At 49.9% G+C, this 17,027-nt stretch overlaps 1 protein-coding gene across 6 annotated transcripts in view; it reads right to left on the bottom strand.

The window, feature by feature from the left end:
• The window catches only part of UBE3A (ubiquitin protein ligase E3A), a 276,799-nt gene that overhangs the window by 90,862 nt on the left and 168,910 nt on the right, over window positions 1–17,027 (bottom strand). For all 6 annotated transcript variants that reach the window (XM_085622883.1, XM_085622887.1, XM_085622886.1 and 3 more), the window contains one exon: window positions 2,882–3,026. In XM_085622883.1, coding sequence (XP_085479009.1) covers window positions 2,882–3,026 — 145 coding nt within the window. The remainder of the gene's footprint in view (window positions 1–2,881; window positions 3,027–17,027) is intronic.

Raw genomic sequence — 17,027 nt, 5'->3', positions numbered from 1 at the left:
GATTCCTTTGTGAGAATTGATACTATAGCTCAAATAGTGTGAGTTACCACAGGATATGAGATCTCAGCAAAAGGATACCATACGTTTCCACTTTATCTTTGCATCATAGTGTACATATTTGATTAGACTTTACAGCAATGTGTATTGCGTCCATTTCGGCAACATAAAGAACAAGTCAGTTTCACTCTGCATGAAGGAAGGTCTCCGGTGATTCCACGACATGACTGTTCCTAGGAGTCAGTCAAACAACATTTCCAAGACAGAGAAACACTTGTAAGATGTAAAATAACTTACTTGGCACAAACAGAAAAGTCACTAGGAATATATGAGAAGCCTTAAGAGACAACTTTACCATGTACTGTAAATATTGAAACATGAGATAGTGGAGGGACAAGGATACAAGCATCACTGGATAATACCAATCCATCAGAAGGGCAGCCACTGCAGAATATAGTCAGTAACTAGCGTTTCTCCTACACCCCTGTGAGACCCAAGACTCAACACAAAATGTCTTAAACAGAAATGTCAATAGATAAAGATGAATACATTAGTTGGAATAGAGTGTGGTAACAAGCTTGCTCACTAAGCCAATCTGCCCAAACGTTTGTGATGCATGATTAGTATGACTTCTGATTGGATAACACAAAATAAAACCTGTTCTCTCTGGCACTATCACCCTTAAAAGGCATGGTGAATAGATTTGTTCACTGCCTCAATTATGTAAAGTACAGCAACAGAGTATTCTTCAATTATGTACTCTTTCTAGGAAGCAAAAGAAATGGCTCCACTTGTCAAGTTAGCTTATGTGACTGTGAAGTCAGAAAAACCCTCAATTTTAGTGAGCAGTATTGTTCGGAGCAGATATCCTCATTCTAGTGTTGCTTAATCTGCTAATGTCTTGAAGTACATAGGTTCTCTGATCCATGAAATCCAAAGCAGCCATTTAGATGTGCGAGATGTTAAATTTATAATAAAAAAAAAAAACGAACATCGGATAGCTTAACAGTATAAAAAAGATGGGCAAAAAATCCAATAGGACAGGTTTGTTAAATGCACGGTTTCTCATTTTCCGATAGTTTTCTACCAAAAAATAGCTCAACTGTGCAGAAAAAAGTCTGATTATAAACACATGGCCTACCCCAGCGCCTATTATAAATACAAGAGCCATAACATCATTAGCTTTCCTTGATCTCCGTTTTTTGAAATTATCAATCTGTTGCAGCAGCCTGTAAGTGTATAGTATTGTGTGCAGTTCTGTATTCAATTTATATTGCAGCAAAATGTGTGCAATGGTATTGCGTATGAGACAAAAAAAGTGAAGCACAAACGGGGGAAAAGAAAGCTGGATCTTAACTTCACAGATTTAAGCAGTGAGGAGAACACATGAGTAGAAATAGTTAAAGAGGATGCGACCAAGACATTCCAAAGTGTACTACAAAGCAGAGACACAAATAGGATGATGTACAGTCTTGCAGGTCGAATTAACCTAGGACATTGTTCCAGACTTATGTACTCTGCCACACTGGCATGAAACAATCTACTGCACTTTAAGGCTGCACCGTGGAAGTTGCTTCTCCGCCAAAGGGGTGGGGCTACTGCATGGAGATGGGGAAGGAAACCACTGGCAGAAATTAAGATAATGACAATGTTGACCAATGTAATTTCCAACACTGAAAAGAGCTTAAGGCGCTTATCACCCCAACTAACAATGGGTGTTTCCCAGGATTCTGGGCAAAAAATGTAATGAAAGCTGGCCAACTTTCCATGGTGAATTTTACAGTGTTAATTCTGCCAAACACAATGGCTGATCTGTGACTGCGGATGGGGCAGCTTAACCAACATCATCATCATCCTTGGAGTAATTGGCACTGCACAATAAAAGAACTAATGTCGACAAAGAGGCATCTCTGCCACATGGATGTGTGGCATTTTATATTGATCTGAATAGGGCAAATAAGCCACCAGGAGAGAGAACGGGTGGGAAGGGCAACAGACAATCCACGAGTTTTTGCAGGCATTCTTTGAAAATTCTTCTTTATTAATCCGGCTCCAAATCTAGAAGAGGAGCAACAAAAATCTCTGTAAACGCCAATTGGATGCAATGTTGCTGTTGTATGGTAGGTCCGGATGAATCAGTTTTGAGGGGAAAAAAACACTCCTTGACTAGTACCAGTTGTGCCAATGAGTATTCCCCATGATTATTCAGGGGAAAGAGAAGACTATTGTGTAGCTCTTTCGGATTTTTAACAGTGATGTGTGTTTTTATTCATGCAGGTTAGTATTCGTCAAACCTGTGCCCAGATAAAGGCTGAACAAAATTTATACTACTGGCTTACGACAAATCCAGTGGTATGAGGAGGATGCACAGCCGTAGGACTGTTTGAAACATTTTACAGTGAAAACAAATATAATTGCTGGCAAATTTGCCCAGATGAAGAAACACCTCATATGAACACAAAACAAAATATGAAATGCATAAATTTGACACAAACTAGTGGCCTATTGGATTAATGAAGGGTACGTAGTGGAAAATACCTCACTAGTCACAGTGGATTGGTTGTTCCAAGGGAGTAGAGTATAACTTATTAAAAGCAATTTTTTTGTTAGCTGTACACACTCCTTTTTTCACACCACATGAAATGAACGTGATCTGCACACAATCATTATAAATCAGCCTGTTTATATAACCCTTCTAGCAAATTTTAACAACGGACATTTTACTGCAATGATAAACTACACGATATTTATGTAATGAGTGCAATTTTACCATGCACTTTTAGGATTGCAGACAGAGGACACATTTACAATGCATTTTCAGGATTGAAGACAGAAGGCAAATATAGATCATTACTGAGTCAGTAAAAATGTGAAAACTGCTTACCTATATCTGGATTGAAGATTTCTTCCACAACCAACTGAAAAAACTCTTTGGAAACTCCTCCTTCATCCACCCCTTGTTCTCCCTCAAACTCTACATATAACTGCTTCTTCAAGTCAGCGGGATTTTCCATGGCAATCATTTCTAACTATTACATAAACAATAGACAACTGTTAATAGATTACATCGCAATTTGAAACTGATATACTCTTAGAAAAGAGAAGATCAATTACTTACAATTATACTCACCCATAGCATAGATGGTAGTCTCCTTCTACCAACTATGGAAATACCCAGCACCAGAGTCAGACTCTAACCCACACTTAACATTAGAAGGCAGGTATTTCAAGATGCACATTAACAGTCTTACCCAATCATCTCTTCCCTTTACATATAACTGTAAGAGCATCAGTAAGGCAAGAGGATAGACATAAAAGGTGCACACATGCTAGCAATCAAAGACAACCTGTGACAAATAGTACCAATGCTACTACACAGAAGTACCGTTTCCTCAGACTTAAATTCAGTTACGATGTCTAAGGAACTGAGTAGTTCCTCAGAGATCAGTTGCGATCTCTGAGGAACTACTACCAAGCAGATAATGCAGGGATAACTTTGATCAAACCAGAGCATCAATATGAGCATGTTCTACAACACTGTTACCCTGTCACACCTGCATACTGGTAATTGTATAAAGAATGGCAGGCCATGTGGCCCATACTGTGATCCCTTTCTATAATGAAATAAAAACAAACACTGGCAAAGCTAACAAGTATGGACCTGACAAACTGGTGCGATGGTTAGCTCTTTTTTTCACTACAAGCATACGCTATAAAAATACATGGGGAAAAAACATGCTGCATTGCAAGCATGGCAGCCATTTACCTGCAATAAAAATAAATGAACCATTTCATATAATTTTGATAGAACAAGCAGGTATGTTTGGAAGATGTAAACAAAATCTTTTCAATGTTAGTGCAAATCAGAGACTAGGAAATCTTACCCTGTAAGTATCTGTTCATAGCATGTAGTGGTGTAGATTCACATGCTCTGCATGCTCTTGCCACTTAGTGTTGGGCTCAGACAATACAAAGAAGATTAGAGACAAAAGATGTGCTGTGACAACTCCCTTAGTCCAGAATGCAAATAGGCACCCACTCTGCCCTAGATGGTTTTCCGCTCAGCAGGTGAAGTGCAGAGTAAGACTACTGTGATGTGCTGTGTGCACTGTGAGTTGTTAAAATTGAACAGTATGAGGAAAGTACATGTGAATTTACGAACAAAGGCTTGCGGGATAAGGAATATGCTACTTACCAGTATGCATCTGTTCTTGGCATGTAGAGCTGCAGAGCCACACACTAAGGATAAGATCGCCATCTGGTGTTGGGCTCGGATGATTGCAGGTTGTTGTTGTCTTCGGAAGAAGTCTTTGGTCACGAGATTGGTGACTCCTCCCCTGGACAACAGTGCGCATGGGCATCCACTCCATCCTCAGATTGTTTTTCGCCATGATGGGAAATGATGGTGTATAAGAAGTAAAGAGAAAGGATGTCCATGTGTAGTGTCTAATTAAGACAATGCTGGAACGGATACAGGTCCCGGGGAGGCGGGTGGGCGTGTGTGGCTCTGCAGCTCTACATGCCAAGAACAGATGCATACTGGTAAGTAGCATATTCCGTTCGAGGCATATGAGCTGCAGATCACACACTAAGGATAGACCATATAGCAGTGTCTCCCCTAGCGGTGGTCACCTGTATCAGTTGCAGCAGTTTGGAATAGAGTTTTTAGGACAGCTTGGCCTAATGTTAATCCGTACTTTTTGAGCGCACGGCTACCCCAGAAGGGTGTCCCGGCGCTTTGGCAAAGTGACCCAAAGAAACACGAAACCAAAGGCACAAAAACCTACTACCGTCACACTAGGTTACTTAGTAAAAAGCAGAGTTTTCAACTCCTTCCTGAAAGCCAGGAGATTATTCGCTTTCCGAAGGGAGAGTGGGAGCTCATTCCACAAGCAGGCTGTCACGTACTGGAAGGAGCGACCTCCCATCCGAACACGTTTGACCACAGGCACCACCGTTTTAGCCTGGTCCGCCGACCTCAGCAGCCTCCGCGGTACATAGAAGACAATACGCTTCCTCAGATAGTAAGGGCCAATCGCATGAAGGGCTTTAAATGCCAAAGTGAGGAGCTTAAATCTAATTCTCCCCAAAATTGGGAGCCAGTGCAGCCTAGCCAGAAGCGCAGAGGCACTAGCTCTCCTGGGCAACCCATAGATAGCTCTGGCCGCCGAATTCTGGACAATCTGCAGTCTAGATAACAGGTACTTAGGTAGGCCTGCAAAAAGAGCATTTGCATAGTCCAGGCGGGAGCCCACAAGCGCCTGGACTACCTTCCTACGATACTGCAGTGAGAGTAGGGGAAAAAATTTCCTAAGCATCTTAAGGATGCTGAAACATTTCCCTGCTAATCCCAGGATGTGTGGACGAAAGGATAGATCATCGTCAAACACCACTCCGAGATTTTTTACCTGGGATGATGGCTTCTCTGGGGGGGACATGTCCTGTGGCCACCATGTCTTCCAGCCCGGATCAGGGGCACAGCCGAAAAAGAGCAGCTCAGATTTGTCTGAGTTGCATTTCAGGCTGTGCCGCCGAAACCACGCAAAGACTGCACTCAGGCAGTCCTTGATTCTGCCGCCGCTAAAGGCCTCTCCCTTCCTGCAAGTGAACAAGAGCTGGGTGTCATCAGCGTATGAGATGACCCGGGCCCCGAACGCCTCCGCTACCTCCGCAAGAGGGGCCATGTATATGTTAAAGATGGTGGGGCTCAGGATAGAACCCTGAGGCACCCCCACCTCCAGCGGAAGCATTTCGGGCGAGAACGGCGGGGCCCAGATCACCTGTCGGCGGTCGGCAAGAAAGGATTGAAACCAATCCAACACCGTCCCCCGCAGACCAATCTCCCTAAGTCTTGAGAGAAGGCCTGCGTGTGGGACGGTGTCGAATGCCGCCGATAGGTCCAACATAACTAACATAGCCTTTCCCCCATGATCGAGCGTCTCCCTGATGGCGTCGGTGACCTCAACCAGAGCCGTCTCCGTGCTGTAATTCGCACGAAAGCCGGACTGGGAGTCATGCAGCAGTTTATTGTTCTCAATAAAGGTGGTCAGAGTATGCTGAACATGTTTCTCCAACACCTTCGCCAGAGCAGGGAGGAGGGAGATTGGTCTATAGTTAGCGCATTGCAGGGGGTCGAGCAGAGGCTTCTTAATCAGCGGCAGAATAAGTGCGTGTTTCCATTGGCGTGGAACCACCCCGGAGCTCAATGAGAGATTAAGCAGGGGGTTCAGCAGACTGTTCACCGCCGAAGCCACCTTGCCCAAGCATTTCGCCGGACAAACATCCAAAGGCGAACCAGATTGCAGCCTGGATAGCAGCTCAAGCGATGTCTCACAGGACAACTGGGGAAAAGCATGTAATAAGGGCCCAGTTTCAGCCTGCAAGGGTGTTAAATAGGTCAACTTGTCCCCTAACACAACGTCAGCCGATTGAAAATCCACCGTTGGAAAAGTGGCCTGAATCTTTGTGATTTTAGTCACAAAAAAGTCGGCGAGCTGTTTGATCCATTCTTCCGAATGAGAATGGATCGGGGTCCCTACTACCGGATTGACAAACTCCTTCACAATCCTAAAGAGTTCCCGGCTCGTATTATCCGCTTTATCAATTCTCTGCTCCAGATAGTTCTTTTTGGCTGCGGCAATCTGTTTATAATAGGATTTAATCGCACCTCGGTAATTCATTCGCTCCACAGGATCGTACTTGCGCCGCCACTGCCTTTCCAACTTTTTGCAGTCTTGTCGCATAGTACGTAAGGTGGACGAGAACCAAGGAGCAGAAATGAGATGAGGTGCTGTTCTAGTAAGCCTCAAAGGGGCCAACTCCTCGAATCTTGCCTGCATCCAGTTCTGGACCAGGATGAGATCAGTTTCCAGAACCCCTGTCACCGGACACGGATATTGGCAAAGAGCCTCGGATAGCATATCTGCTGTCACAAGATGGTAGGCTCTGAAATGCCGGGGACCTTCCTCTCGAGCCCTTTGACTAAGCCTCGCTTCAAGCACCAAGCCAAAGTTTATCAGATAATGATCTGACCAAAGGACCGGGAGTGGAGGGGACACCTCAATAGGTTTGGAGGCAAAGATCACATCTAATGTGTGGCCTTTCTCGTGAGTGGGGCTGTGGATAAAAGGGGCTAGCCCTAACATCTCTGTAATCTCGCGGAGTTTAATAGCCTCCGGATCTGTAAGGCAGTCCATATGCAAGTTTAAGTCGCCTAGTAACAAGCAGTGCGCCGAACGCATACAAGGTACAGATAAGGCCGACTGTAGGTCCTCAAAAAAGGATCCAATGGGTCCAGGGGGTCTATAGAGGAGAATACCAGTACAGGTCTGGGACGCCGATAGATGGAGTGTAAAGCCTAATGCTTCACATCCGGCAATATTGTCCACCACAAAGGAGGAACAGTCAAAGACCTTATCCACTACCAGAGCCACCCCGCCGCCTCTTCCCTCAGTTCTATCCCTCCGTAAGATGGAATAGTTAGGAGGGACAGCACAGGCGATGTCGGGTTCAGAACCCACTCCCAGCCAAGTCTCAGTTAAAAATAAACAAGAGATCTTGGAGTGCGCGAGAAGATCCCATATATCCGAAGTGTGGCGAGGCAGGGACCTAGTGTTGAGCAGCGCGCAATGACAGTATTGCGGAGGGGTAGATGGACTATGGGTAGATGACAATGTGGGGAGCCAATTACACACGCTACTGAAGCTTGTTGTTTTGATTGCACATCAACACAGTAATGCTTAGTGAAGAACAAGTTACTTACCTTCGGTAACAATGTATCTGTAAGAAACATTAGTTAGTTAGATTCCTCACCTTAGAATATCCCCAGGCGTCAGACTGGATCCGGAAGATTTTGTGTCAGCAATACCCCTTGCGCGTCGCTAGGCGTCGTCTGCGGCTCCGTGTCTGTCGTCGGCGTCGTGCGCCGGAATGACGTCGGAGTACTTAGACGCCGCCCTCGCGCGCTGACGTCAGTTCTTGTACATAGCTTTCCGCGCCAGGAACGCAGAGCCATGCAAAGACCGACACTGGTGCCAAAAATAAAATCTAGGGGCCTGAAAAGGATAACCTTAACCCTAGATGTCAGTTCGCAGAACGGGGTGGATGGGTGGGTCGGTGAGGAATCGAACTAATGTTTCTTACAGATACATCGTTACCGAAGGTAAGTAACTTGTTCATCTGAAAGAAACACGTTTGTTAGATTCCTCACCTTAGAATAGATACCCAAGCAATCCCATCCCCGGTGGTGGGTCTGCGAACCAAGATCACACCAGAAAGTCCTGGAGGACAGAACGGCCAAAGAAGCCATCCCTCCGGACTTGGCTGTCAAGGCAATAATGCCTGGCAAACGTGTGTAGCGAAGCCCACGTTGCCGCCTGACAGATGTCCTGTAAAAGGGACACCCCGTCCCAAAGCAGTAGTAGCCGCCGTGGCCCGAGTAGAATGGGCGCGTGGCCCAACAGAGGGTCCTTTTTTGCCAAGGAATAACAAATTTTGATGCACAAAACGACCCACCGAGAGATGGTCCGTTTGTGCACAGCTTTCCCCTTCTTAGCACCCACATATCCAACGAAAAGTTGGTCGTCCACCCGGAACTGCTTAGTGCGGTCCAGGTAAAAGGAGAGCACACGTTTTGGGTCCAGACGGTGGAGCCTCTATTCCTCTTTGGAAGGATGCGGAGGCGGAAAGAAGGTGGGCAAGGTGACAGACTGCCCAAGATGAAAGGGGGTCACCACTTTTGGAAGAAAGGAGGGACGAGGTCGAAGGACAACCTTGTCCGGATGAACAGAGAGAAAAGGAGGCTTTGATGATAAAGCCTGGAGCTCACTCACCCGTCTAGCCGAGGTGATGGCTACCAGAAAAGCAGTCTTAAGCGTCAGCAGACGAAGAGGACAATTATGAAGAGGCTCAAAGGGAGCGCACATTAGAAATGTGAGAACAAGATTCAAGTCCCACTGAGGCATTACAAAAGGGACAGGAGGGAACGTGTGAGTAATGCCTTTAAGAAAGCGTGACACTACAGGGGACTTGAAAAGAGAAGGCTGATCAGGAAGCCGCAAGAAGGCAGAGATGGCAGCAAGATAACCTTTCAAGGTGCCCAGAGCAGAGCCCTGCCGGGCCAAGGAAAGAAGAAAGAGGAGAACCTCAGAAAGAGGGGCGGAAAGGGGATCCACAGCCTTTGCTGTGCACCATGCCACAAATTTGTGCCACCGGCAGGCATATAACGTCTTTGTGGAGGGACGCCTGGCTGCCAGAATGATATATCAGACTTCAGGAGGCAAGTCAAATGGCATCAACTGCCGCCGCTCAATCTCCACGCATGGAGGTGGAGGCTGGACAGGTTCGGGTGGAGGACCGTCCCCTGCTGCTGCGACAGAAGATCCTCCCGAAGGGGCAGACGTATCGGAGGATCGGTCAACATACTGAGTAGCTCGGGATACCAGTACCTTCGTGCCCAATCCGGAGCCACCAAGATGACTTGGGCCCGGTCGTGCCTGATCTTCTTCAGCACTCTGTGCAGAAGTGGTATAGGCGGAAAGGCGTACAACAGACCGCAACTCCACGTGTGACGAAAAGCCTCGCCGAGCGAGTGACGCCTTGGAAATTCCAACGCGCAGAACTGCTGACATTGCGCGTTCTCTTCGGTGGCGAATAGATCTAACCAAGGCTCTCCCCACTGCTGAAAGAGACCTTGCGCCACTTCGGAGTTCAGACGCCATTCGTGATCCATCATGCACCGGTGGCTGAGTTTGTCTGCTCTGGCGTTCAGAGAGCCCGCCAGATGTTGAACCACCAGGGTGACGCCCTGGTGTTCCAGCCACGTCCAGAGGCGCAGAGCCTCCTGACAAAGGGTCCACGACCCCACCCCGCCCTGCTTGTTGCAATACCACATGGCGGTGGTGTCTGTGAACACCTGCACGACACTTCCCCTGACAGAGGGAAGGAAGGCTTTCAGTGCAAGTCGGATAGCTCTCAACTCCAACAGGTTGATGTGGAGGCGAGACTCCGCCGGAGACCAGAGGCCTCTGATCTCCGCCTCTCCCATATGGTCACCCCATCCCAGGAGGGATGCATCCGTCACGACGACATGCTTCGGTTGGGGAAGGGAGAGGCTCCTGCCCGTGACCCAATCGCGGTCCGTGAGCCACCACTGCAACTGCTGTGCAGTGCCCTCCGAGACAGGTTGCCGTGATGCTGGGCCCACTGAAACTTCAGGTCCCACTGCAGAGCCCGCATGCGCCGCCTGGCGTGATGCACTAGTAGGATGCAGGAGGCCATCAGCCCCAGAAGCCGCAACACTAGCCTGACCGAAACCCAGGATAGAGGCCGAAAGATGGGAATCAGGGCCTGAATATCCCGGACCCGCTGTTCCGGCGGATAGACCCGGAACTGCGCCGAATCGAGAACCGCTCCGATGAAGAGGAGCTTCTGAGAGGGAGTCAGGTGTGACTTCGGCACGTTGATGGAAAACCCCAGCAAATGCAGGAGATCCGCCGTAGTCTGGAGGTGGGAGACGACTGCTTGGGGCGAGCCCGCCTTCAACAACCAGTTGTCGAGATAAGACTGGAACCCCTGATCTGCGCAGATGAGCTGCGACCACCGCCATCACTTTCGTGAACACCCGAGGGGCACTGGTAAGGCCGAAGGGGAGCACGGTAAACTGAAAGTGCTCTTGACCCACCGTGAACCGCAGGTAACGCCGGTGGGCCGGCAGGACGGGGATGTGGAAATATGCATCCTGCAAGTCCAACGCTACCATCCAGTCTCCAGGGTCTAGGGCAGCTAGAACCTGAGCCAAAGTTAACATCTTGAACCTCTCCTTCCGGAGGAAGGCATTGACGTTCCGGAGGTCCAAGATAGGGCGTAGGCCCCCTTTGCCCTTCTTGGGAACCAGAAAGTAGTGGGAATAACAACCACGACCTACTTCTGGGCTCGGAACGCGCTCGACGGCCCCCTTGGCCAAGAGGGCCGAAACGTCCTCGTGGAGAAGATTCAAATGATCCCCCGAGATACGGTGGTGCTGCGGTGGCATGGCTGGAGGGGTCGTCTCGAAGGGGAGGGAGTAGCCCCTTCGGACGATTTGCAGCACCCACCTGTCCGATGTGATGGACCGCCAGTGGAGCAGGTGATGGCGAACTCTGCCGCCCACTGGCGTGGAATGGGCCTGAAAGCTCGGACTAGGAAGGCTTTGAGGCGGATGCTGCCGGGGTGGATGTGGGCTGACCGCGTCGTCCTCCAGAACCGCCTCGGCGGAAACCACGTCCGCGCGCAGGTTGGTTCTGCAGCTGGTGGCTAGGCGTACGTGAGGAGGCACCCCTTCCTTGGCCACGATAGGGGCGAAAGGCGGAAGTTTGCGACCGCGGGGCCGAGAGGCCCAAGGACTTGGCCGTAGCCCGGAAGTCCTTAAAGCGATTCAGCGCACTGTCCGCTTTCTCACCAAAAAGGCGAGTGCCATCAAAGGGCATGTCCATGAGAGTGCTCTGGACATCACCCGAAAAGGACGTGGACCGCAGCCAGGCGTGACGTCTAAGCGCCACCGTGGTAGAAATCGCCCTACCCAGCGAGTCCGTAGTGTCAAGCCCACATCGGATAGCATGTCGTGCTGCATCCCTCCCATCGGCCAGAGCCTGGGTAAGTCGTGTCTGGACCTCCTCCGGACACAGGGGCAGCACGTCCTCCACCGTATCCCACAGAGAGTGGGAATAGCGGTCCAAAAGACAGGCGGTGTTCAAGGACCGCAGGCCCAAACTAAGGGAGGAGAACAGCTTTTTGCCAAACTGTTCCAGTCTCTTGGAATCCCGGTCCGGCGGAGCGGTCGGGAAGGAGGATTGGGAGGTAGAAGCCTGGATAACCAGGCTCTCGGGGGTAGGGTGTTGGGACAGAAAACTGGGGTCGCCCGGAGCAGGGCGGTGGCGCCTGGCGACGTTCCTGTCCACAGGAGGAACTGTGGAGGGCTTGGACCAGGTGCCCTGCAGAACGTCAATGAGGGCCTCATTGAATTGCAGCAGAGGCTCAGTGGAGCTTGCTGCAGACTGAAGCACCTCAGTGAGGACGTTAGTTCTCACAGCCACGGCAGGTAGCTCGAGCCCAAGGGCTGCGGCCGCCTTGCGCAGCACCACAGAGAAAGCAGCACCCTCCTCCGAAGCCACAGTCGGAGGAGAGATGAATCCAGTGTCTGGAGAGGTATCCAGACCACTGGCCTCCCCCAGTTCATCTGCCCAGTCCTGTGACAGCTGAGCCTGAACGGCCATAGGATCCTCGGACCCCTCCCATTCGCCCCCGTCATCCGATTCCTGGTAAACAGGAGGAAGGATCAGAGCCGGACGATAGACATAATGTGTCTCCAGCGGCGCCGAACGCGGCGTCCATTGACGCCGTAACGGCGCCGGGTCCGGAGCGGGGCTGAACTGGGGCTCGACGCCGAGCGGAGCCGGCGTCGGAGGTGGAACCGGTGTCGACGCCGGCGGAGGAGGCGTGACGAGGTCGACCGGCGTCGGCGGGGACTCGGGAACGGGTCCCTCGGGCACTTGCGGCGTCGAGGCCGGAGCCGGCGACGGCGCCGGGGTCGGAGCCGCCGGCATGCAAGGTTGCCCAGTCGGGTCCGCGGGGCCCGAAGGCGCGCCAGCGGGCGTCGACGGCGGAGCCAGGTTCCTCATGGCCGAGAGGAAGGCACTGACTTCCGCCGGCGTCGCGTCAGTCCCAGGGACCGGCGGGTATGGGGACTTGCGCGGCGCCTGCGGCACCGCTGGAGCCGCAGGGGTGGAACCACCCTGACCCTCGGCCGAGTCGCGCGACCGGCGAGGGGAGTCCGAAGAGCCGTGTCGCCTCTTGGACTTCTTGGAGTGCTTCGACTTACCCGAAGACTTGGAGCCAGACGATCGATGATGACGTCGGCTGCGGCTCCGCGACCGATCCTTGGACCTCCTCCTGGACCGGGATCGAGAGGGGCGCGGAGCCGAGTGGCGAAGCTCGAGAAGCTTACGGGACCGCTCCCGTCTAGCCTTCGAGGTCAGCGCCTTGCAGTCCGAACACGACTCCGCGTCGTGGTCGAGGCCCAAACAGTAAAGGCACCGGCGGTGATGATCCGTAACCGACATCAAGCGGTTGCAGTCAGCACAGGCTTTAAAACCAGGCATCCTACCGGCACCGGAGTCGAGACAAGATCAAAAAGGATCAAAAAACTTAGTCAAAAAAGACTAAAAGGGGTAGCTCTCCTGGATCTGCGCTTACTGGCGCGGAAAAAAGAAGAACTGACGTCAGCGCGCGAGGGCGGCGTCTAAGTACTCCGACGACGTCATTCCGGCGCACGACGCCGACGACGGACGCGGAGCCGCAGACGACGCCTAGCGACGCGCAAGGGGTATTGCTGACGAAAAATCTTCCGGATCCAGTCTGACGCCTGGGGATATTCTAAGGTGAGGAATCTAACTAACGTGTTTCTTTCAGATGGTGTGTGTAGTAGACCATGTGGCTGCTTTGCAAATGTCTTCTAAGGGGATGTTCCCTAAGAATGCCATAGAAGCCCCCATTTTACGCGTGGAGTGTGCCCTAGGGGGAACGGTAAGAGTACGTTTAGCTTTTTGGTAACATATTTGGATACATTTGACTATCCACCTGTCGATACCGGATTTGGAAATAGGGTTGCCTTTATGTGGTGGAGCGAAAGCAATAAACAGTTGCTTGGTTTTCTGAAAAGGTTTGGTTCTGTCGATGTAATACAGCAAGGCTCTCTTAACATCTAAGGTATGAAGTGCCCTCTCAGCTACTGAGTCTGGATTAGGGAAGAAGACTGGCAGTTCGACTGACTGGTTTAGATGGAAAGGGGAAATGACTTTAGGGAGGAATTTTGGATTCGTCCTAAGAACCACTTTGTTCCGATGTAGTTGTAGGAAGGGTTCTTCGAGAGTTAAGGCTTGCATTTCACTTACTCTTCGCAGGGATGTGATTGCGATGAGGAAAGCCACTTTCCATGTTAGGAACTGCAGTTCGCATTTGTGCATTGGTTCAAATGGGGGAGCCATGAGCCTTGTTAGAACAATATTAAGGTTCCACACCGGGGAAGGTGGTAACCTTGGAGGAATAATTCGTTTAAGACCCTCCATAAATGCTTTAATGGCTGGTACCTTAAAGAGGGACAGGTGTTGTCTATTTTGCAAATAGGCTGCTAATGCCGCTAGATGTAGACGTATAGAGGAATACGCTAAATTGCATCTTTGCAAGTGTAGTAAATAGCAAATGATGTTTTGGATGGAAGCATCCAGTGGTTGTATGTCATTGTTAGCGCAGTAAATGGCAAATCGTTTCCATTTTGCAGCATAGCATGCCCTAGTAGTAGGTCTTCTGGCTTCTTTAATGATATTCATACAGTCTGGAGGAAGGTTGAGGTACCCGAACTCTAAGACTTCAGGAGCCAGATTGCCAAGTTCAGTGTTTGAGGATCTGGGTGTCTGATTTCTCCATGGTTCTGAGTTAAAAGATCCGGGGAGAGATGTAGTTTTTGATGTGGAACTAGCGATAGTTCCAAAAGTGTGGTGAACCAGGGTTGACGTGCCCAAGTGGGAGCCACTAGGATGAGTGTCAGCGACTGTTTCAGTTTGCGTACCACAAACGGAATGAGTGAGAGAGGCGGAAAAGCGTACGCAAATCTGCCTGACCAGTTCATCCATATTGCATTGCCCTTTGACCGTGGGTGTGGGAACCTGGCGGCGAAGGTTGGGCATTTTGCGTCTTCTTGTGTGGCGAACAGGTCTATGTCTGGTTGTCCCCACTTTTGGAAGAATGGGAGTAAGACTTTGGGGTGTAGTTCCCATTCGTGTATCTGCTGTGTGTGGCGACTTAAGAGGTCGGCCACCTGGTTCTGAACCCCTGGGAGGTGTTCTGCTAGCAGGTAGATGTTTTGGGGAATTGCCCATCTCCAGATTTGTTGCGCCAGTTGGGACAGTTGTAGAGAATGTGTCCCTCCTTGTTTCTGTATGTAATACATTGTGGTCATGTTGCCCGTGCGGATGAGGACAGTCTTGTTTTGTAGGTGCACTTGGAAGGATTTCAGTGCTAGGAACACCGCTAGAAGTTCTAGGTGATTGATGTGGAGCAGTTTTTGTTGAGTGCCCCACCTTCTCGGAGTGGTGTGTTGAAGGAGGTGGGCTCCCCACCTTGTGAGAGATGCGTCGGTGGTCAGCACAACTTGTGGAAGAGGCTCTAAGAACGTCCGCCCTTTGGACAGGTTGATGGTGTTCCACCATTTCAGCGAGCGAAGTGAGCAGCTGTCCACCAACACCACTTCGGTTAGTTGTCCGTGGGCCTGGTTCCACTGTTGTGCTAGACATTCCTGTAAGGGACGCATTTGAAGGCGTGCGTAGGGTACTATGGAGATGCATGACGCCATCATGCCTAAGAGTTGCATGAACACTCTTGCGGGGAGAGAGTGTTGTGTTTGAAATTTTTGATGAGACTTTGTATGTTGGCTATCCTGGCTGTGCTGGGATAAGTTACGGCTTTGGATGTGTCTATGGTGGCTCCCAGGTATTGTTGTACTTGGGAGGGTTGTAGTTGAGATTTGGGATAGTTGATGGTAAATCCCAAGTTGTGTAGGGTTTGAATAGTGCGGTGAGTGTGGAGAACGCATTTGTCTAGAGTATTGGCTTTTATGAGCCAATCGTCCAGATAGGGGAAGACATGGATTTCTTGTCTCCTGAGATATGCTGCCACAACTGCCAAGCATTTGGTGAATACCCTGGGTGCAGTTGTTACTCCGAATGGGAGAACTGTAAACTGATAGTGCTGACCGTCTACCACGAATCGTAGATACTTCCTGTGAGCGGGATGCATAGGGATGTGAAAATATGCGTCCTTGAGGTCTAATGTGGCAAGGAAGTCTCCTCGTTGAAGTAATGGAAGGACCTGTTGGAGAGTAATCATGTGGAAATGATCCGATTGTATGTACTGGTTTAGTAGGCTGAGGTCCAGTATGGGTCTTAAGGTTTTGTCCTTTTTGGGAATGAGGAAGTATAGGGAATATACTCCTGTGCCCTGATGTTGTAGTGGAACAGGTTCTATTGCGTGTTTTTGAAGCAAAGACTGTATTTGTTTGAGGAGCATGAGGTGGTGAGACGTTATGGGACGGTGCCTGGGTGGTATGTTTGGGGGTGGGTTTATCAGTTCGAGGCAGAAGCCAGATTGGATAATTTGTCTTACTCACCTGTCTGTAGTGATGGTATTCCAGACAGGTAGGAACTGTTGGAAGTCTTCCCCTGACCGGAGTGGAATGGTCGGGGGGGGGGGGGGGGGGGGGGGGGGAGTGGTGGCAAGTCACTGTTTGGTGGCTGGAGAGGTGCGGGTGTTGTTGTTGTTGCCCCGTCCTCGGCCTTTAGTATTGTTTCCCCGATAACCTCCTCTAAAATATCCTCTGTTAGGGGATGTTTGACCTGATGCTCTGAAGGTGGAAGAGTTGTCTGTTCCCACATTTTTGGAACCTCCTCTATAAAAGGAGCGACGAAAGGAGCCTCTGGGTTGAGTAGACTGCAATGCTCCCATTGATTTGGCAGTCTCATTATCTTTCTTCATTTTTTCTAGGGCAGTGTCTACTGCAGGGCCGAATAGTTGCTCCTGATTAAAGGGTTGAGCAAGAATGGTGGTTTGGACTTCTGGCTTGAAGCCGGAAATGCGCAGCCATGCGTGGCGTCTAAGCAATACACTTGTGTTGACTGCCCTAGAGGCGGTGTCCGCTGCGTCTAATGCACATTTAATGGAGGCATTGGATATTAGTTTGCGCTCTTGGATGAGGTCAGTGGCCTGTGTTTTGTATGGTTCAGGTAGGTGTTGCAAGAGATCCTCTAGCTGATCATAATGGGCTCTATCATAACGAGCCAATAGGGCTTGTGTATTGGCAATACGCCAGTGGTTAGCAGCTTGTGCGGCAACCCGTTTGCCGAAAGCCTCCAAGAGTTTAGACTCTTTGTCTGGGGGCGGCGTGTCTCCGGTTGTTTGGGAGTTCGCCCGCTTTTTGGCATTTGATACGACTAGTGAGTCTA

Source organism: Triturus cristatus, chromosome 8 (genome assembly GCF_964204655.1).
Source record: "Triturus cristatus chromosome 8, aTriCri1.1, whole genome shotgun sequence".
NCBI classification, from domain to species: Eukaryota; Metazoa; Chordata; class Amphibia; order Caudata; family Salamandridae; genus Triturus; species Triturus cristatus.
This window is presented reverse-complemented; position numbering and strand designations above follow the sequence as displayed.